General features: G+C 47.6%; 1 protein-coding gene across 1 annotated transcript; it reads right to left on the bottom strand.

Moving 5' to 3' along the window:
- Window positions 1–2716: 2716 nt before the first annotated feature.
- Window positions 2717–15910, bottom strand: LOC149340380 (high-affinity choline transporter 1-like). The gene is made up of 9 exons (XM_089551114.1): window positions 15853–15910; window positions 14552–14659; window positions 13059–13214; window positions 11303–11451; window positions 10323–10472; window positions 8618–8747; window positions 7608–7825; window positions 4335–4536; window positions 2717–3837 (listed from the first exon to the last, which is right to left on the bottom strand). The coding sequence occupies exons 1-9, from the start codon at window positions 15857–15859 to the stop codon at window positions 2717–2719; spliced, it is 2241 nt and encodes a 746-aa protein (XP_089407240.1). The 5' UTR covers window positions 15860–15910.
- Between the last annotated feature and the right edge of the window lie 6014 nt (window positions 15911–21924).

The raw sequence follows: 21924 nt of genomic DNA, 5'->3' as shown, positions 1-21924 counted from the left end.
GTCTCATTAGAAATTAGCCTAATTGCTTAACCATCTGTCATTGACAGAGCAAACTGCTGTGCGCCGCTGCCACGCTGCGAGCCGACGGCGCTGCCATCTGGCGGAGCGCGGCTGAAGCAACGCTGTTCAAGGTCATCCGTCCCTACCGACCGGAGCTACGTGCCGAGGCGAAACCTACAGTAGTATTGCTAACGCAGTAATATAGCATTCTGCAGACCACTAGGGTAACGTTAGCTACAGGTTGCAAAGCAAGCAATGACATTAGACAAACCTATATTAGCGGACAGTATGAGATATATTGCCCTCACAGTGATTAGAAGAGACACTGAGCAAAAAGACAAGGTAGCCTAATATCGATAAGAAACCGCGTTCTAATCACACCGCATTCTTATCACTTTCTAATCTCACTAAAAAGAGATTCTGTAAGCTAGGAAAGACAAAAAAAAGTAAAGTACGAATGTCGCCAGCAGCAGGTGTTTACGTAAATTAAATGCGTACGTCTACACCGATTTTTGTGCACGGGTTCCAGAGGCTATACTAGACACCCATTCTCCTGAAAACGATGGCAACCTGTCCTTTTTGGTAAGGACGTCTTGAGTTTATATCGACTGGCCGAAATATCTTTAAATCAATTTTATCGCCGCTAATTGCGTTTTTAGCTGCCGGACAAAAGGTATACGTAGCCAGAAACAGTCAGAGAAATAATTTTTACTCAAAAAAATAATTGCACCAGGATGTCTACAGGGTGTCTCTAAATAGGAAGTACTAATTACCACGCAATATTTAAGCAGGAAAGCGTGCTAAAAAAGCCAATAGTCCCCAAGCCGCCAGAGAGACTGCAATAAGGACATCTCAGCGATGTGCTAGCGACATGCCTGAGATTTTAACATCCATCCCGCAGAAGGGGGAAAAAACTGCAAATCAACCAGAGTTGTTCGGTCACCAAAAACCACGGGCAAATCTAGAGGGCATGGTTCGAAGGTGATTTGTAGACAGATAAAACGGAATCATTATCACTGTGCAGTGCACCTACCGGCACCACCTAGAGCTAAGAAATTAAACGCTCCTTTGAAGTGCTCTTCACTGTGCTCTGTTCATATTCCCTTGCTCTTCTGCACGTATCCTACGACCAGCAGTCGTGACCTTCCAAAGCTACTAACGCGGCAGGTTGGGGTGCAGCATATGACCGCACAATTTTACGACGCCATTGACTCTTGTGCCCGTTGTTGCTTTCTCGCTTCTTCCTGTCGCTGCTACTTCTCCTTAGAGGACTGCATAGCAAAGCATTCACGCCAAGGCAAGCGCGCACTTATAGACGCTTTACAACGCGGGAGCATGGGCGCCGCCATATTTGGTCACGTGACCATTCTGCCACGCTGCCAGGTAGTCCACAGGATGCCATCGCCCATTCGGCTGTGCGCCTTGCTCGTCGGTAAGCTGGTTTTTGAGGCAAGAAAATGTATCTGTCTCGCATATCGACTGGCCGAAATATCTCTAAATCAATTTTATCGACGCTAATGCGTTTTTAGCTGCCGGAGAAAAGGTAAACGCAGCCAGAAAGAGCCAGAGAACTAATTTTTACTCCAACAATAATTGCATCAACATGTCCAAAGAGTGTCTTTAAATAGGAGGTACTAATTACGACGCAATATTTAAGCAGGAAAACGCGATAAAAAAGCTAATAGTCCCCACGCCGTCAGAGAGACAGCAATAAAGACACCGCAGCGATGCGCTAGGGACATGCTTGAGATTTTAACATCCATACCGCAGAAGGGGGAAAAAACTGCAAATCAACCAGAGTTGTTCGGCCAAAAACCACACGCAAATCTAGCCTGCATGGTTCAAAGGGGATTTGCAGACACAGATAAAAGGGAATCATTATCACTTTGCAGTGCACCTACAGGCACCACCTAGAGATAAGAAATTAAACACTCCTTTGAAGTGCTCTTGACTGTGCTCTGCTCATATTCCCTTGCTCTTCTGTACGTGTCCAACGACCAGCAGTCATAACGTCGTAAGAGTGGGAAGTGACCTTCCAAAGCTGCTTATAACGCGGCAGGTTGGGGTGCAGCATATTACCGCACAATTTTACGACGCCATTGACTTGCAATACAGTGGCAATGGGGAAATGCGAGGCGCTTGATATCTCTGAGGACTGGGCCGGCTGGTCTTTCTTCCTCTTTGCCAGCATCATTGCCGCCTTACTTCTCGTGGGAAAGTAGACAGTAAAGCAACACACAGGTGGCTTGCGATCTTAACACTTCTACGCACTGCAGTCCACGCCACTTCATTTCAAGCACGTAGGCTACAGTTTCTCGCAATGCATGTTAAGATATTCTCACCTTGTTTAAGTTGACCGATATCGTTAACCAGGAGTGAGCGATTACAAGCACCTACTAAAATTATATACGTACTACTTATTAACAATGAAGTCAAATGCGACATGCATTGATTATACTGACGTAATGCGAAATTGCGTTCCCCCTGCTTAGAAACTTGCGCACTTGTCTCTCACAGTTCGTAGAAAACGTTAAAACTTGCTCTCAGGACAGAGTTCGTATTTCTTGTATCAGTTCAGTCAAATAAAGCAACATATGTAATGAAAGTTACAAGAAGCGCGAACGAAAATAGCTATCCAAAAATAAAAAGTGGACATGTGCTGCTAATGAGAGTGCACAAACGCAACAAAAAGAAAATACCGGCGATATCTGTCGATTCACAATGCCGGGTTGTTGCTCTCCTTTCTCTTATCGGAGGGCACCGGTGTCTTGCTCTGCTCGCTGCTCCTGCGCTCGGCGTGCGACGAGCTGGAACGCTTGCTCGTCGTTGAAGAGCGCCTCTTCACACCCGATCGCGCTTTGTTCGAAAGAGACGATGCACCAGCCAAAGCCGGTGCCGAGTCCACTCCAGGCAGCGACGCTGATCGGCCGGCAGCTGGTACCTCGACACCGGCAGCTGGCGCTTCGGTATCGTCCCGCTTGGGGCCCCCCGAGGACTTCCGCGCAATGCTTTGCGAACCACTCGATGACGTGCGTGTTCCAGTGGAAGCGCCACCGTCCTTGGCTCCCTTCACTTCTACCGTCGTCGATGATTTGGAGCTTGTCCTCTTGCTGATTCCAGATGCGCCGTCGGCAGGCTTGTGCCGTTTACTGTGTGCCATGTCCGCAATGAGATCCTTTGGCGTCTGGTGTGTCAGACAGGCGGCCGACGTTGCTGAATGGTGATGGTGGTGGTGATGATGCTCCGGCACCGGTGGTGTTGGATGAAGTCCGGCAGATTGTGCCTGTCGCTGTAATGCTGACAGAAGCCTCCGAGCCCGTGCCAGGAGCCATCCATCCTGCGCCGCCTCGTTCTCGTTTCTCTCGTGCTTGTGCTCGTGGTCGTGCTCATGCTTGTGCTCGTGGTCGTGCTCATGCTTGTGCTCGTGCTCGTGTTTGTGCTCATGCGTGCCAGTGTGCTTGTTTTCTTGATCTTCATGCTGATTGTCGATACCACCCGCATGCGCGTGTGTCTCATGGTCGGCTCCGGCTGTGCCATGCTCCACCGAGTGCAAGGAGGACCGCTTGGCCCCGCCAGTGAGGCTACCTGTGCGTACGAGATGATGCTCCGGGAAGCAAGACCAGACGTCCAGGTGACGGGGCAAGTGCCCAGAGTGAAAGAGGTGGGCGAATAGTGCGGACACGGCCAACAAACTGCACAGGCTAAGCACCATGCAAAGCGTCCTGAAAGGAAACTGCTGACCCAGTTCGCTGTCGTATAACGGCAGCCGGATCAGCACTGGCACGCCCATCTCCGGTTCGCCGCACAATGCGCGCGTCACCATAGCCAGAGTGAAGCCTGCGACGCAAGCGATGGAAAGGTGCGGCCGTTATAGCAGCAAAAAAACGAAACCAAACAATGCTCATGACGGAAGCCTCAACGCCAGGAACTGTAACCACCGATTACCATCGCCTACCTTAATATGCATCAACGCACCAATCACTTTGACTGCTACTTCGTCTCTTATAGCTACTTGCTAACTTTTCAACATCTTTTCATTCGCTACTTTCTGTAGGTTGCACGACGATATGAACTGAAGCTGCTATGTGTCCGCTATATAGAGTCATTACATGTAATGCTGACTTTACTAATAAGAGACCAGCTTTTACTCCTTCCACTTTCCCAAAAGTAACTCATCGCCGTCAGTTTTCATAACTTAGCTCTAGAAATGAAGTTGCAGCCGCTTTCTGCATTACTATTGCAGAAGAGGGTGCGTATTAGGGGCACCGGGCTTCTTCCCAAAGACCAAGGCTGCGCCATGGATTCGGTAGCGGCTTTCCGTGTCGCACACTCACCGAAAACGGCGCCGTAGGCGTTGCTCCGCTTGCGGAGGAAGAACAGTGCGACGAACTGCGGGAAGAGAAGCACGTACACCAGGTCCGACGAAAGCGTCCACAGCGCGAACACCGACTGCACTTTCAGCGCCATAGCCGCCGTCATCATGCCCATGAGGCACACGGAGAAGCGGAACACCCGACACAGCTCGTGCTCGGACGCCTGCGGTGCCACCGCCAGTCGCAGACGATATACGCTGGCTCCAGTCATTCGTCTATCCAGTGGGACAGCAAGTGGAACTACCTTCTCGAGCAAAGACTTCGTTCCAGCCGAAATATAGTGCCCTCATTGGGATAATTGTCACTGCTTCAAAGTCTTTTATTATAACACGGGAACATTGTGCAAGAAAAACAAAAGAAGGACAAGCACGCCTAGCGCCCAGAAAACAGACTAAATCATAGCCGTTTGATCACCCTTTCAAGCTAGGAAACTAGAAAATTATGTAACCATTTTGTAAAGCTTCAAGTACGGGTAGTTGGTGTTATCAATTACTATCACATCACCGAGTGCTGTGACTAAGGAAAAACGACAATACGAGATGGAGACATAAACACGGAAAAAGAAAGGTGCGCCTAAAAAGCACCCGTATTTCTGCGTCCCGGTTTCATATCGTCCTGTTTTCTTAAGCCAGACCAGTTCTAAAATTCATTAAATATAGCCATTCATCATGGGTTTTAGTCGACGCCCGCTATTCTTTCATGTTTGGAGCGTGCATCGCGAAGGGCGCGCCGGGCGATAAAACCTGATGCGCGCTGTAGCGTGACGAGTACTTTTTTTCTTTTATAGCTTCTATAACGAGGGATCAAAGAACGACCACCTGATACTTTATCCTACATTTCCTCCCCACAAGCCGGCAAGATAAATTGTTGCTTGCAAGCCAGCCGTTAACACTGGCCACTACCGATAACAGCAGGACAAGGTGATGACGTCGCAGGACTCAGTTGAATACATATGTATCAGCAGCGCGAACACAATAACGAAAAATATGTGACAGGACAGAGCGTTCGTGCTTCCAAAGAAGAAAAAGACTGGAAATCCCGGAAATGTTGACCATGGCCAGGAAATTGTAGAAGCGTAGCTTGTTGGGCCAGTTGGTGTATGGTACTGCGTAGAGAAACCAAAAGTACGGGACGCGTACACAAGAGAAGGAATTGCAGCGTCGTCCGTGTGAATCCTTCTCTTGTGTACGCGTACTGTTCTGCTGGTTTCTTTCCCCAGTACCGTGGTCAGGCAAGTTTCTCACCTCGCCCTAGCGGCAAAGCGATTCGTTACATGTACCGCGGACGGAGCGGGCCTGGTCACGCGTTGTAGCGCGGAAAGGCATAGGTTCAAAATTAATAAGACTGTCTTATATTTAATAAAGAAAATTTTGTCATTGTTAACCGCCGTCAAGCAGGGGGGGGGGCGGAAACAATTCAAATAAATTTGTAAAATTCCGAACTAAGACTAAGATGTAATGTAATAAGTATTGCCAAAGGTTAAATTAAGAGAACCTTTCACGTACAATACAAGGGAAAAAAACTCGCTGTCTGGAAATGTTTTTTTACCTCAAAAACGCATAAGCATGGATGGCCTTTTGCGGGCGATTGTGTCCGGAAAGATGACCTGGCCAAAAGAAGTCGCCAAGTTTCTCCAGGACAGCCTCAAGCGGCTTTCAGTCAATGACCCCTTTGTCGTAAAAAAACACCGAAGAAGTGGTCAGTTTCTTGCATGAGAACAGACGAAAGACGTTCAATGGCTTCTTAATTGATATAAAAGACAGATTTTATTCCATTCCTAAGGAGACCCTCGTAGTATGTGTTGAGCGCTCTGTCCTATCTCCATCTTTTTCCCGATTGTGTTCGCGCTGCTAATATATATGGATCGCAACAAACTAGCCCGGCAGATTGTTTTATCCAGCTGAATACGTTAGTTTAGGGCGCAAATATACTCCGGAGGAACTAGCCGCTTGTTTCTGCACATAGAGCAACCCCTGTTCCCGAGTACGCGGCCATCACGTGGTTGTCTACTACTCATAGCGAACACTCCTTGATCGTGGGGAGCTTGATACCCTCATTGGTCCACAATTAGGTATTTCTCTAAAATAAATGGCCCTGTATTGCTTTCACACTTTCCGTTTAAATGCGAAACCTCTGCGTTAGCGCTACTTCCGCTGCAGATACTCAGTACTTGCCGAACTGCTGGCACGCTAAGCCCCGGACCCTAACGAGCAGTGCAACCTACGCGCGCAAGCTACTTGTTCAAAGGCAAATTAACAACCAAACTCTACACATGGGATCTCCTAGTTCCTAGCACGCGACCATCGTGTGATTCATTAAATGAAGCTTTGAATGGCACGAACCAGTAGCCAGCAACTTGTTTTGTTGAACTAATTTGAGACAAATTACAGGCCACTAGCGCACTTTGCCTGATGCAGCACTTTGCCTGATGAGTGCCTGATGCAGCAATTATTATTTTTTTCTGAGAGAGTTTCTACTGTGAAAGAATCGCTGCAACTCATTTGACAAGTGGTGTGCACCAACAAAATTCCCAGCCTTTTATCCACTTCACATGCCGAAGAAACAGCAATGACAGGTGTAACCCAACCGCAAAATTGAGGTGCGAACTTAGCACAAACAAAAATTTTTTTTTTCATTATTTACACGCCTTAATCCTTAGGCGCCCGCAAAAGGGAACTCGTCATGGGAAGACCGAGATCCTTAATATAGTAAACAAGTCATTGCAAGTGGCACGAGCCAGGCTAAAGCCAAGCTCTAACAAAGTTTCGCCTGTAGCTACTCTATCAACGCTCATCAGGTCGTAAAAACAAACAAACTATCTTGCTTATCACAATACCGGCGCACTGGCTAACGAGTAACTGTCCGAGCAGCGCTGGCACAGGTGATCAAGGAAAGGGAAGAACTCAAAGGAGCTGATTCCACAGGCAGTAAAGGCTGTGCCCATTGAATGGTGAACATGATGTTGGCTTGTTCTACTGCGTAAAACATGGTTAATATCCCCTTCCCCCCCCCCCCCCCCCCCTCCACCACATCAACTGAGCCCACTGCAATACAAAAGACTACACATGGTGCGAAACAGGGATGTACATATGTAAATGGTTAAATACATTTTTTTATTACTCATAGTAGAATAGGAGTTCGCGTCTTTGGCGATACATTTTGTTTTGGGGACATTCGTCATGCCATTTAATGCTAGTACAAAGTATAAGTGAAAACACACTCAGGTAAGCTCACCGCGGGCCTGATCAGTTGGTGGTACACGTTGTGTGTGACGAGCGAAGATGCGCTCATCATGGACGAGTCTACGGAGGACATGACGGCTGACGTGATGGCCAGCTGACCAAGGATTGACACAGAGTCCGGTGTTAAGTAGTGCAAGGTGTAAGGAAGCACGTCTTTACGGTCCTCTTCGTTCAGATTGAATTCGCCCTCGTAGCCGGCCGCGGTAAAGTCTGCGGTAAAGTGCGCCTCAATCAGTAGCGAAATACACCGAGAGAAAAAATTTCGAATGGCTCAAGAACTGTCCAAAATATGTACTTTATTCAGTGTCACCTAGCTCAAGCGTCCACATTGCAAAATTTTGCTTGTTAATTCATGTTAGAGCATCCCGCCCTTTTTTTTTTTTTTTTGGCTGCGCAGAGCCTGCAAGTATACCTCGGCTTGCTCTAACGAAATATAGCAGTCAGGCCACTCTGAAGTAAACAAGTTTTTCTGCTTAAGACCGAAAGTGAAGTCCGTAATGTGTAATTCAACTTGTACTTTGGTTGGTTGGATTTTTTTATTGGTTACATGATTCGGCCAGATAACGAGAAAACTGCAACCTACGAGCGGCTGAAGGTGCTTTATATTTTTTTAATGGAGATCGTCTTTCTGTGACGGGTAATTGCAGTAGCAGTGGCAGTGAGAATCAAAGTGCCCTGTAATTATGGTCTTTCTGGTTTCGCGGCTCTATTAGCATCAATAATCGAATACTGTGAAATGTGGCATTGTCATGCGACACCTTTGATCACCGATGACAATGAACGGCAAAAATATAAACTAGTGGCTTCTTTTTCAGTAAAACGTTACCGTTGGCTTCGCAGGCTTCGTTCTCTGAGTTGTCTTCGACGCCTATGCCATCGACGCCCACTGAGTTTTCTTCTATGCTTCAAAAAGGGCTCGGCGAAATAAATATTCGGTAGCGCACGGAATGCACTAGAAAGGGTGGCGGGGTTGATGTGCAAGGTGAATCTATAGAAGCTCACTTGTGCTCTTGGCCAAAGCACCGACGACGACCGAAGGAAGGGCGAAAAACACGCAGCCCAGGGCGGACATGTACGACAGGAATTTGGCGTTGAAGGCGGAGTCGCAGCTAAGCACACGCTGGAAGTAAACCTGCGCACAGAGAACAAAGGGCAACAGCCCGTGTGCGTTGGTGGCCTGCTCGTAAACAAGCGTGGTGCAGATCGCACGCAATCTGCGATGCGTTCGCTCACTTTAATATAGCAGAATAGGGCGGCCACTGTTTGCATTCAATAAGCCGTGATGGAGATGCTGAATATTTCTTGTGAATGGTGCCCGAAACGCAAGTTTTACACGTCAAGACAAGTTCCCAACATAAGCACTGCAGTGTTCAAGTAGAAAGTATCGTGTGTGATTTAACAAACACAAAGATAGCCTTTGGAACTCGTTCAAAGGAAGCGAGTTAGTGTTATTGAAGAAGCGTAGCTTGTTGGACCAGTTGGTGCATGTTACAAAGGAATAGAAAAACCAGCAAAACAGGACGCGTTCACTCGGCGAAGAAATACACACGGACATCGCTGGCACGGCGAACTGAAGCTCGGAGTCCATGCTTTTTTCCAGTAGGTTCTAAGGCGAACTTTGGGCCTTTTCTCAAAAGGGCATCAATATCAGGTGGAACCGAAGCCCCTTCCAGATATGTTACAGCTCCTCCAATAGGTTGAATGCTCTTCTTTCGTAATACATTCCTGATGTGAGTGTGTACTCTGTTTTTGTCGGGATCTACGCCCCTTGACGCAAGCAAATACTTTAAGAAGAAAAAGACATGAAAGTTATTTTTCCAACAAAACTGAAACATAAACTAAATTATAAATTTCTAGACCTAGGCTTACCTGCTTGGAGCATGAATCGGCGCAAGCTGTCAAAGCTTTGTTTTAGCCATATAGTTATGCATTCCACGGTGGAACCACATTCCGGGCGTGCATTCCTCCCCTCTCGTCATAACCTCCGAATCCACTAGGATACCTGTAGCCTCCCGACAACTCTCCCTTGCCCCTCGAACTTCCCTCGCCTCTTCCTTAAACATGGAAAGGGGGATCTCGACCTCTTCATTTTAGCCTCTGCCCACCGTGGCAGGGGGGGGGGGCAAATAATTGAATTTAATTTAGTTAAATTATCTTCAATTAAATGCAATTGATTAAGATATATCAATCCTCTAAGTATTCAAGTTCTCACGGCTGGCGCTTTAGATTCCACGGAAAAACACGAGGCAATATGGCTAAACCAAACCTATAACAGCTTTTGTTGTAAAACAATATTTGAGCTTTTTAAGCGTTAAATAGCTTTTTAAACTCCTCTCCACGTGCATTCGGAGTGGTCACTCAGTGGCACTAGTCTCATGTAACAGGCACACACAATAAAATACAACATGTTGAATAGCGCACTAGACCCTGCATATATATATATATATATATATATATATATATATATGCCTCAAGTAGGGTACAAATCAAGAACCAAGCAGCAGATACCCTAAAAGGAGGATCTCCAATCAGTGGCGTCGACCGATCGCCATGACGTCGCGCTTAATCCCATTTCACGGAGGCGCTTGGCGCTAACGGGCGATTTTACGCTGGATAAATATGCACGACGTCGAGAAAACCAGTTGACGCCATTGGCCATTGGCTGGAGGGACTCCGATGTACGACAGGCCTGTCTATATGAGCGCACCTGCCATGGTATACCGCCGAAGATGGTCATCAACAGCTGGTCCAAGATCGGGCTCAAGCTTTGCCCCTGGATCTCACCCAGCCAGTTTCTGTGCGAGGAGCTGATTTCTCCAACAGCGCAGTTTTTGACGACGAATACCAGGCAGACCAACTGCGCAGATAGGAACTGCGCTCAGAAAAGCACAAGAATGACGAAGAAAGCGGGCTAAGCAGCAGTATATTAGAAGTTCGGACACCCCCCCCCCCCCCTCACACACAAACATCTCTACAGGGTTTTGAAACATTTCCGCCGCAAGGAGCCCCAAAAGCGTTCAGTATGTGCCAAGAACCTCCCCCGGCGTCACAATCGGTTGTCACAATAAGGTTCACAATCGGCCGGTGTTTTTTTGCCGTTTCGTACACTTTTGCAAGCATTTGTTCGTTTTCTTTATTAAGTTGCATTCTCTCTCATGCTCATACCTCTAATTTCAAGAGAAGAACGCAGAAAGCTAGTCTCAAGACAAGCGTTCTGCCATATCACGCGCTCAACCGGCTGTACTGCTCACAGAATCATCTGACGGCTCGCCCAGCTTTCATAGGCTATCTTACGCTTTCGGCTCCAGCGGTAACGACTCATCGGCGTTTTTTTTTTTTTTTTTTACACCGACCGCTGTTGCGCCCCCGTTCCCAGGTTTCATGTTGTAGTAGCCTGTCGTCGTCTGTCGTAGTCGTCGTCGTCGGCCGTAACCGGTCGACGCTGTGTGTGCGTGCGTGTGCGCGTGTGTGCATGCACGCACACACGCTGCTGGGACACGCAATAATCTCAGTGGTTCTGAAGACCTTATGTAACCCTACATCCTGCATCTTATATTATTGTATTCTGACCAACTACCTCCTTATCGTAGCTTTCTTTTTCTGGCTGACAAGTAAGCCACCACATGGACCATACTTGTTCTTACAGATCGTCAAAATGGTTCAGCTCGGTACTTTGAATCCGCTTACGAGGCCGATGATGGTGCAGCATACTTGGAAGACATCCGTATAGGTCACAGAGAAGATTCCTCCCAGCGTGGTGTAGAAGACGATAACGAACGTGGTCGCAAAGATCACCAAAATGAACTCAAGGTGCGCCATGGCTCGCACAGTGTTGCCTGCAAAAGAATGGTAGGGTGACACGAAACATCAACACTCCGGCAAGGGTCGCGCAACCGGGAAACGCGATTGACATGGATTTACGTGACTCACTGAACGGCAGTTTCTTGGCACGAAACATGGGCCACAGAACCCTGTGATGCTTCTGCGTCGTGCCCACTGCAATTCTGCGAATGTGGCACTAGATGTCGCAGTGTCACTGGACGCACGATCACCCGCCAAAAGCTATCATTCAGGAAGTCTTTAGATGCATCTTAACGGATCTCAGCAATGCGAAGGATGTGCGCAGACACTAGGTATCTACGAACGCTCGTTGTTAAGTCGCATATAAGTAGCCCGTAGGAAGTAATCATGACAGTCGGCATGCTTCTTTCGGCAGAGGCACAAAAAAATTCTTTGGGCAAAAACACAATTCAACTCTTTCAAATCCCTACATGTATGAGGGGGCCTGCGTGCTACTTCCGCTGGTACATATCAAATGCCAGGAGATTGAATTAGTAGGCAGCACTGTCGAAAATATTATTTTTAAGCTCACGCATCCAGTGAACTTTTGCTGACGACTGTAAAACAATCTAGCTGCATTCAGAGCCGGATTATATGCAGCTTTACTTTGGGAAAGCAGAGCCTAATTTATCCCTTAGTTTGGTCTCAATTTATTGCTCGGTTGATTAGAAAGCAACAGACACTACGGCGTTTTAGCTGAAGTTAGAAATAATGAATGAACATAACCAGGATATACAAGTTGTTTCAACTAAGATTATGACTAATTTTTAAAAATGTTTTTTTTTTAGTGTTTACGTTAAAAGAACGCTTTCTTCGCTTTCTTTCTTGAAGTGCATTAGAGTTACTTTCTAAGACATGTTAACTAGCAGGCTGCTGAAATATTATTAACAGTATTAATAGTTAAGTTTATAACTGCAATGGTTGTGCTCCTTATTTATTGAGAGACTTGTAGGCCGTCGTAATATCCATATCAGTGTTTAGATTTTCGAAAATGCCGTTCTTGTCGCTGATGTAGCGCAGGGAATTAGAGGCCGCACACGGACGAAATCGAAACCGCGCAAACACAGAAAGCGCTAGTAGCGCCCACGAGCGCGTGTCGCACATCGGTGCTGGTGCCACGTGCTCTTTTCGCCGCACCGGGCGCCGGGCTCCCGGGCGCTGGGAGCGGCGAGCTGGCTGAGTGCACGTGACACGCGTGTCTGTGTAACGCCCACTTGGAGGCGTTACGGGAAGCCAGGACTCGAATAGAGTGACTAACTTGCGAAATTTTGGTCAGAATCGTCTTTTCTTGGGCTAGTTGGTTTTTCATGCTGTAGGTGTTTGCAGCGCACACGAAACACGGACGAAACAGCGCTGTGTTTCGTTCCCTTTTCTGTCCGTCCGTGTTTCGTGTGCGCTGCAAACACCTACATCATTGCGAAATTTATTGGAATAACGTGGCTCAGTTATCAGAATAAGATACTATTATTCATACCAACAAGCCATGGAAACCATCTTGACGTATTGTGAGAAACTTTATACTTCCACTAATTTATTTTCAACTCATAACTTAAACCTCCCAATGGGACATCAGATTGAGGTGGTAGAACGCAACCTAACTCACCTAACGCAGCAAGGTTCGCGGCTGACCAAAAGACCTCCCCGCAAATGGCTGGCACGGAGAAGAGGATGGCGATCCAAGGCCCGTACTGCCTTTGGAAAGGGTCGAGCATAGTTAGCGCCTGTGTTGTACGCATTTTTCCCGCGAAGAACTGTCCTCCTGCGCACAATTACAGCACACCCGCGTACGTAATGTAGCATTGGCCGTATTAGCTCTAGAGTACAAGGCACGTTTGGAGTCTAACACTTTGGCTTTGGTCATTAGTTAAGGCCTAGCAACAAAACTCTTTATGCGCAGAAAACAATTACGGTCCCCTTTTGATTATAAATGTTCTTATGCTGTACGCCCGCACGGGATGGGAAGAATAAAATGCATGTGGTTGTACCGCTCACACTCTTTGGATGTAGTTAAGTTGTAGCTAGTTGCAGCTGGTTGCGCCTCCGGCCGAAGGTCAAAGAAGTGCTATGCTGTTATCTGAGGCTGAAACTGTAGACACAGATAGCGCAGTAGGGTGGCGTGCGGAGCGGAGAACTGAAGAAGACGACACGCCATCTTGCTATAGTAGAGCAAGCGGCTTCGAGTTGTGAACGCTTCTCGAGCAAAACGGTTGTGTTCTGCAACGTACTTAATACTGACAGAAGACGTCAAGGTATATTAGAACCACCGCTAACACCGCATCTAAGCATTGAGCGCCAATTCTGTCTGCGAATCGCAAAGGCACTCGTAATCGCGCAGAAAAAAAGAAAGTGTGATCATCAAAACAAGTGCAACGCTTCAACTACTGGCAGACGCTTCACGTCTAAAACGCAAAAAGGAACACGAAAAGGAAACAGGGACTAAAATGCTTGGTAGTTTTGTCATGCGGCTGCCATTCGTACCCTCATTTGAGCAATGCGCATGTGAGTTTCCAAGTCCGTTTTATTTTACATCATCATCATCATCAGCCTGACTACGCCCACTGCAGGACAGAGGCCTCTCCCCTGTCTCTCCAATTAACCCTGTCCTTCGCCAGCCGCGGCCACCATATTCCCTCAAATTTCTTAATCTCATCCACCCACCTAATTTTCTGCCACCCCCTGCTACGCTTGCCTTCTCTTGGAATCCACTCCGTTACCCTTAAGGACCAGCGGTTATCTTGCCTTCACATTACATGCCCTGCCCAAGCCCACTTCTCCCTCTTGATTTGAACTAGGATATCATTAACGCGTGTTTGTTCTCTCACCCACTCCGCCCGCTTCCGATCTCTTAACGTTACACCTATCATTTTTCTTTCCATAGCTCGCTGCGTTGTCCTTAAGCAGAACCCTCTTTGTTAGCCTCCACATTTCTGCCCCATAGGTGAGTACGGGTAAGATACACCTGTTGTATACTTTACATATCTTATATACATATCTTATATTAATATTATGCATATTTGGCGTACTTTTACATTAATATCTTTAGTTTCACTGTATTTCAGGTGCTCCTACTCCCAGGATAAACCGGCCGGCGATTACCTATCACGAGGCTGATGGCGTAGCCGAGCGGAGTCTGGCACCAGACGAGACCGTAGTTGAACACAGCTTCCGCAGTCCCGTTAATGTAGCCGGCCCCGACCCAGGTCGCTGCGTATGACAGATAAAGCATTCACGTGTAATTAAACAATAAAAATAATGTCGATGCAGGAAAAAAATATTTTAAAAGCGAGTTCTGAAGCACGTCCTTCCAAGTAGTTTATATCATGTATTTCCTCCAGTATATAAACAAAGTGTTTTGGTAAAACTATAACCAAGGTCACTATAGAAAGGTAAGTCTTTGCCAAAAGCAACCTACCAACGGGGTTTATTCCTTGGCTTTATAACGGAGCATAAACCGCTATAAGATAACGAAAATTATTGTCTTTTCAGCCTTTTTAGGAGCGCATTAAGGGCTCCGCTTCCTACTACCAAACCTCGTGCCTTAGTTACGACAAAGGCGGTACCACAGGTACGTTAATCGCACTGCACAGCTTCAGTCAGCTATTTATAACTTATGTGACTGTAACACAAATGTTCCTAACCTCGTGTTTCATCTTGTGCTTTTTTTTAGAGCGCAGCTCTTTGGCGTCCGTTCCTGGGTTTCGCGTCGTCGTCGGCGTTGTCGTCGGCCTCGTAACCAGCTCCGCCCCCCTTTCATCCCCCCAGCGCTAGCAGCGACCGACTGATACCGCTGGATGCCGCTGACGCCGCTAGAGAGTCAAGATAACGTGACTGCATAGAACACCGTCGCCGCCATGCAGAAAGAGGAGGAAAGGGTCCCCCCCCCCCTGTTCTTGTGTGGCGGATAGGGTGCTCTTCAGTTGCCGACGCGCCGGTTATTTCACGTAGGCCCCGGCACGTCGACGAATACGTGACCACCTTACCACGGCTAGACCTGGTTCTTAGCGCTGCGGAAGCGAGGGTATCATATTGTTTGTGTCGGCATCGGCGGCGTTGTCCCTGAAACCAACTCCGCAGCTGGGGTTGACTCACTATCGGCGTCAGCGGCATCAGTCAGTCGCTGCTATCTCTTCCCTCCTCCCTTTATCGTGTTGTTAGTGGAGTCTTTGTTAAAGGAATACGTGTGAAAAATAAAAAAAAAATTCTGTGATAGCGCATACATGTGTTGCTCGATTTCTTTGCCTCAATCTATCGAAAAGGTGAAACAGCTTATTTGCTGCGCTCAAATTTCGCATTAGGAAGTAACGTAATCGTCGGTAATTTTTTTTTCAAACGTTATTCAGCCAAACCAGTCATGCGTCGCGTTGAGTGCGTCTTGCTCGCAGGCAGCGAGCACGTACCGGTCATGGAGATGAAGCACAGCGCGAGCGGCAGGGTCCGGTTGGCGAGGAACAGGCGCCTGAGGCTCTCGTGTCCATGCCTGGGCTCTTCGCCTTCCCTGTGCGTGTGGCAATGAGGGGCGAGAGAATTCGTAAATACGTTCACTTCCTGGTGAGCACGCTCCCCAGAGGTCATTACTCTCTTACAATGCAGCTTGCATCATCTGATTATGGCTCAGAATTCTGCGTTGGCGTATGAAGCTTAGTAATACAAAGATTTTGTATGGAAGAAAGTTGGGAAATATCTGGAGGAGCTCCTATAAAGGTTTACGAGCAGTAATAACGTCAGTAAACCCCATGTAGCGTTATTCTCGGAATCCAAGAAAAGCAGGAATTTTAACAGATTTCGATATAGTATTCTTGTGTGTATATATGTAGGAAAGAGGCGCGCATTTGCTTCATATGTATGAGAGGGGTTAGGCAATACTGAATTGTGAAATGGAGACATAAAGGGGCAGTCTTCAAGACGTATTACTGGAGGTGCACTAGTGGAGCGCTATAATTTCCGGTGGGTGCCTTTCTGGTGAGATGTGGTAATCGGGCAGTTTTCAGGCGCCTTCATGTAGAGTTTTGAGGCCGACAGATTTTACGTGCTCTTTGCAGAAAACACCCCATAAAAAAGCAATAAATTCCGAAAAAGTATTTTTTTCTCAAATCTGACAATGTTCTTCTAAATTTAGCATCTGCTGCAATCGACGACTGCATAAGAAATACTGTAACGTGCGCGTGCTCCTGTGACCTACAGCGCTGCCGCATCCGGTTGCCCTCACTTTATAACGCACGCGATGTGGCATGAGTGCATTCTGATGCAGCGCGGTTTCGAAACGCCAGAGAAAGGGAAAAGGACAATAAATAATCGCAAACTATGACTGGCAGCTAAGGTTAGCCCGTTGGCCAATTTCCCGCCCAGAGTATCTTCATTTGCCATTTCTAGAGGCAAACAACAACTGACACGAATTGAGTTTTCCGATCCTGCATCCGCGTGGCGAACGCACCATGAATATCTTTGCCTTCGAAAGCTTCCTGTTATAACTGCCGCGGTGGCTGAGTAGTAATTGTACTAGGCTGCTCCTCCTAAAGATGACGTGGGGTCGAACCCGGCCGCGGCCTTCGCTTTTCTATGGACACAAAATGCTAGAGACCCGCATACTGTGTGATGTCAAAAGAAGGGCGTAAAGACACGGCAAGTGACACTGCGCTGGTAACGGAGAACGCGTAGGCCTAACGACCGATCATGAGGAATAGGCGCAAATGCAAAAGCAAGTATAGATAGAGCGCTCGCAGCAAACACTTCATCCTGCTAGCCGCCGCGGTGGCTGAGTGGTTATGGTGCTCGGCTGCTGGCCCGAAAGACGCGGGTTCGATCCCGGCCGCGGCGGCTAGAATTTCTTTGGAGGAGAAATTCTAGAGGCCAGTGTACTGTGCGATGTCAGTGCACGTTAAAGAACCCCAGGTGGTCGAAATTTCCGGAGCCCTTCACTACGGCGTCTCTCATAGCCTTAGTCGCTTTGGGACGTTAAACCCCATAAACCAAACCAAACCAAACTTCATCCTGCTAGTAATAGTAGCGGAAACTCGAGGAAAATAATGGCAAAAAAAATCGGATAAGTATTTACCTATACCTATATGCCTGGAAGAGCTGCATGACGTCCCGCTGTGCGTTCAGCAGCCGCGGTGCGGCAGCATGCGGGGGAGTGAGAGCAAGACTCGCACTTACTGCGCGCTCTCTTCCGTAGGAAGTTTCCGCTCCTTGAGAGCAGCCCAAGAGCTGATGGCAATTACGGCCACGTAATATGCGATCATGACCGAGGCGCCGACCACGCTCACCGCCATTGCTGCCCCACTTCTTCTTCTTCTTCACCATATGAAAATGGCACATACCCACGCGGGGGGATTGGCCAAGGTACGGTGGTGAATGTCAAGGAGGTATAAGTGCGGGAAAAAAAACTAAGTGAAGTAGTAGACTTCTCTTTTTATTATTGCTACAGCATTCCTTTAGGCATAGTGTCCTGCAGACGTATATACACACCAGGTACCAGATCAAGGTCCGGTGGTGGAGGCCCGATATCCAATCTTCCTTACACGTAGTGTTGCCGATTCGCAATAGACCGTTTGCACGGCTTATTACTACGTGAAGCTTATTTCCTCCCTGAAGCGAAAGGTGTCCGAAGAAAACCGCGCCGCTGGTATTCGCGGCTGAACGGCCATCCCAAAGTACGCGTCTTCATGCATTCAAGAATGCATGACCTGATAGATACGTATACACGCATGCTAAAATTAGTACAGTGGTGTCCAAATGAACACTTTCATGATTTTAACAGAAGGGTCAGTGTCGCTGCTCTAAAAGACCTCCTCGCTCAGTGACATTTGCACATGTTGATCACATTTGCTTTTTACATTGAGAGATACGCGACGGCGCTTCATTTACCTCCAGACGAGCTCTGGAGATATTTTTGCTACTGCGCGAACTTCGTAGAAAAAAACGACGCATGTATCCCGGCTTTAACATTAAGCCTGAGGACATCATCATCATCATCATCAACTTGCCCTGTCTTGGCTGTTTATTGCTCCCGCTTCTTGCGCCCGAGATGTTGCGTTAGGAGGCTCGGCCGCATGAGTTTGACACGCGGCGTGTGTGCGAAAAACGCTCCATGCAGGTCACGCTTTATATCCAAGCTCTGTTGCCGCGCCCACTTGACGCTGAAGTATATATAAGTCGAACAGAACATTGTGGCCCTTTCTGCGCCTTTTCTCAAATGTCTCAAATTCACTTAGTTTTTACTACAGGGCCAGCCCGTACAGCTCACATGAAGGGATGTTTCTTGCATGCAGCGAAGCTTACCTAGGGCTTCTAGAAAGTTCAAAAGAACCTACGAAGGAGCTCGAGATACCAGCTAAGCAAATTAAACTACTCTTTCAACGACAGGCGCTTCAAAAACGCGGAGCAATCTGTATTGCATGCATTTGCATTAAAAAGCACTAGGTCAAACTCTAGCGTCTCCGTAATGTAGCAGTCGGAGATCAAAACGCATACTCTGCCTGTGGTGGGAATGCTGTTGCAAGACGTTTTTGTAAGCGACAGCAGGGTTCAGAAGAAGCCTCGCGAAACGAAAGGTAAGCATTCTATTCGTCGAAGCAAGTTTTACTCGGGTTTCAATAAGAAGAACCCGCAGGCCAACGGCTGCGGGAAGCGGATCGGATAACAGGGATGGACGAGTCCAGGGAACAAGAGGCGTGTAACGAAAGTTTGTTGTTGTTAGCGCGTATATACTGAATTTTCCCTCTTTACTAGGCTGCTGTGAAAAAGAAGAGAAAAAGAAGCACAAGATGAACAATGGAACAGTTCTGGGCTGAAGAAAAGAAGTTCGTCACTTTATTTTCACTGGTTAGACAGTCACCGGTGTCGACCTTGAGAGGCCGTGTGCCCCCGGACGTGCTTTCACATCGTAAATGGCGGAATCACGAGACGCCAAGCCGACCACCATGCATATAGTTGCGGTGGTAGAGGGGGACGTCCCGGAGGGAAAATGCGGTTCTTGACGGCGTAAAGTTCGAAAAGGTGCAATGTTTGGAGATGTGGACACGATGTCGATGAGGGGCGGAAGCCGCTGCTCCGCAGGCATATCAGCGATGGTAAGAGACGAGGCTATGCGATCTAACTGCCGAGGAGCAGGCAGCGTCAAAGGGAGACCGAGACAAAGCATCGGCATCCATGTGGTTGCGCCCAGACCGGTAGATGACGCGGATGTCAAACTCCTGAAGGAGAAGGCAAAATGTCTAATACACTCCCAATCAACTTTGGTCTATAAAAGTCTGTACACTCCGAATAAATAAAAGTCTGATTTTCCTCTGTAGACTGCATGCTCTCCATGAATTGGCCAAAGTATAAACACTCGCAGCCTGGTTTTAAACAAATGTCTAATAGACTACAAATCTATTTTTGTTCATAGATTTTGAATAGACAAAAAGTATACTGTATCCCTATCGACTTTCATGTCTAGTCTACTAACACTGAATAAAAATTCTTAAAGACTCTCGAATCACTTTCTTCTATGGACAGCATATAGACTATGGATAGACAAGAAGAAATGTCTATAGGAAGACAACAGTCTACGAGAAGTCTATAGAAAGACTTTAGGCCATTTTCATAGGGTACAGCTGTCTGTAAAGCAAACGTTCTCTACCATAATGTGACAGAAGTGGCTTGACACAAGGGACTTTAGACACTGAGACTTTAGTTCAACTAGTGAATGCTAATTTATTACGTGCAGTACATACATCTTAGTTCTGAATAATCGTGAATAACCGAAACAAAAAAACTAAGCGATAAATTAGAGAGAACCTGCAGGTGTTGCTTTTGCTCTCAGCATCAGAGTGTTCTCTGTTTCGTAAGCTTAGTCAGTTAAAAGCTGCAAAGAGGATTTTTATTGTTGCGACGCTTGAGAAATTCGTACTCGCAGCTTGAATAGATACTTTTCACGTTACGTCACGGGCGCCATTTCCGGGCACTGTGGCTATCTTCGAACAGTGTACGCGGGAATCAGTTGGTGATAGATGGATTAACAAACCGCTGAGGCTTTCGCTGCGCTCTTCAGACACAAGGATGGCGACCGCTATGACCTCGGTGAAAACTAAGTATAGACAAATTACAGTGCGCAGTTCTTCCGTTTGAGACCAGATGGCGCCATAGGCGCGCTCGGAACACGGCGCCATTACGGGCCTCGTAAGTCGCCGGCGTGTGCGCCTCGACGCAGCAGTGGAAATGTAGCGGGTGGCTGCGGAATGTGTTCTTTCTACGAAGATGTGGAAAGGCAGAGGAAATACGTGCTGTGTTGTGGATTGCAAGAATTGCGACAGAGAGTTAATGATGCGGGATGCGATCATTAACTATGCACAAAGACGGACTGCCCCTGTTCGCGCCCGTTCGTCATGCACCCTTTCCGAACGGGCGAACGCAACAAACAGGTTCACCAGTGCTATATATAGAAAGAATGGTTTCGATCTTGCGTTCCTATACTACTGTAGATTGTGCAGGGCACAGCCGTGCCAGCGGACAACGCGTATACCGTCAGCCCGTGTATTACATGACGTCTTGGTGCTACTGTTGAACTTCGCTCCAAGTAGCGCGGTTTTCGTGGACCGTATTCGGAATAAAGCATTTGCGTTATGGCTGCTCTGGCGGGTGGTTGTCACTTCCTCGCGGCCCACGCATATCGAGCGTGGAGCGAGCCACAATTTTATACGTGAGGCTGACATGATTGTGAACTTCGTGTGGTATGAACGCGTTGCCATGCGCGCATTATAATAATTATATCGCGGAATTCTTCCAAACGATTGCACGCCAGCTCGTGAAGGCTGCTTGAAGCATGGTACTGCTACCACGATAGTTAACATTAGTGTGTCTGTTCATTTTGGTCGCCTTTGTGTGTTTAACAAGCCAGTAGAAAATTTAGGTTTCCTAAGCACTGTTCACAGGTTGTAAACAAATGCGTACGATGTGCATATGAGCGTTTGGAGCGGTGTTTGCATGCATGTACGACAACAACCTACGCGGCCGCAGGAGCGTTAAAACTAGCCGTTTTAGATAATAACAAGAAAAAAGCATTCAGCAGAGCCTTTAGTGGATGAAATGACAAGCATTCAGGCGATCCATACATTAGATCGAAGAGGGAGAGCTGAGCGGCTCTCCGCGTCATGAAACCCGACCACGTATTCAGCCCTCAAGTGATCAAATTAGGGTTCTCACATGTCCTACGAAGCTTAGGCCCAACCACAGCGTCGTCTTCCCACTCCTTTGCAACCATATTAGCCGAAGCACTGCCTGTCGGCCCCCAACCATCCAATGCAGCAGCCGTCGCGACGAGGCGTGCGCCAAGCAGTCAGGAGGCGTGTAATGGCAGTGTGGTCACATGATCAAAGATGGCAGCCCCCATGATACGGCGCTGTAAAGCGTCTATACGTTCCAGCACAAAGCTAGCGCTTGCCACACCGGTCAGAAAGGTCACACTCAGCACAGCGAACCTAAATACCCAC

This window comes from Amblyomma mixtum, chromosome 6 (assembly GCF_055824585.1).
Source record: "Amblyomma mixtum isolate Tamu chromosome 6, ASM5582458v1, whole genome shotgun sequence".
Lineage (NCBI taxonomy): Eukaryota > Metazoa > Arthropoda > Arachnida > Ixodida > Ixodidae > Amblyomma > Amblyomma mixtum.
This window is presented reverse-complemented; position numbering and strand designations above follow the sequence as displayed.

What these genes read in the sequence shown, in the direction of transcription:
- LOC149340380 (XM_089551114.1), bottom strand. An exon ending in CGCCATCAGCCTCGTGATAG is followed by an intron (nt 13,215 to 14,551) that starts GTAATCGCCGGC and finishes AATTGTGCGCAG; the next exon opens with GAGGACAGTTCTTCGCGGGA. An exon ending in GCTGCACCATCATCGGCCTC is followed by an intron (nt 10,473 to 11,302) that starts GTAAGCGGATTC and finishes CTATCTGCGCAG; the next exon opens with TTGGTCTGCCTGGTATTCGT.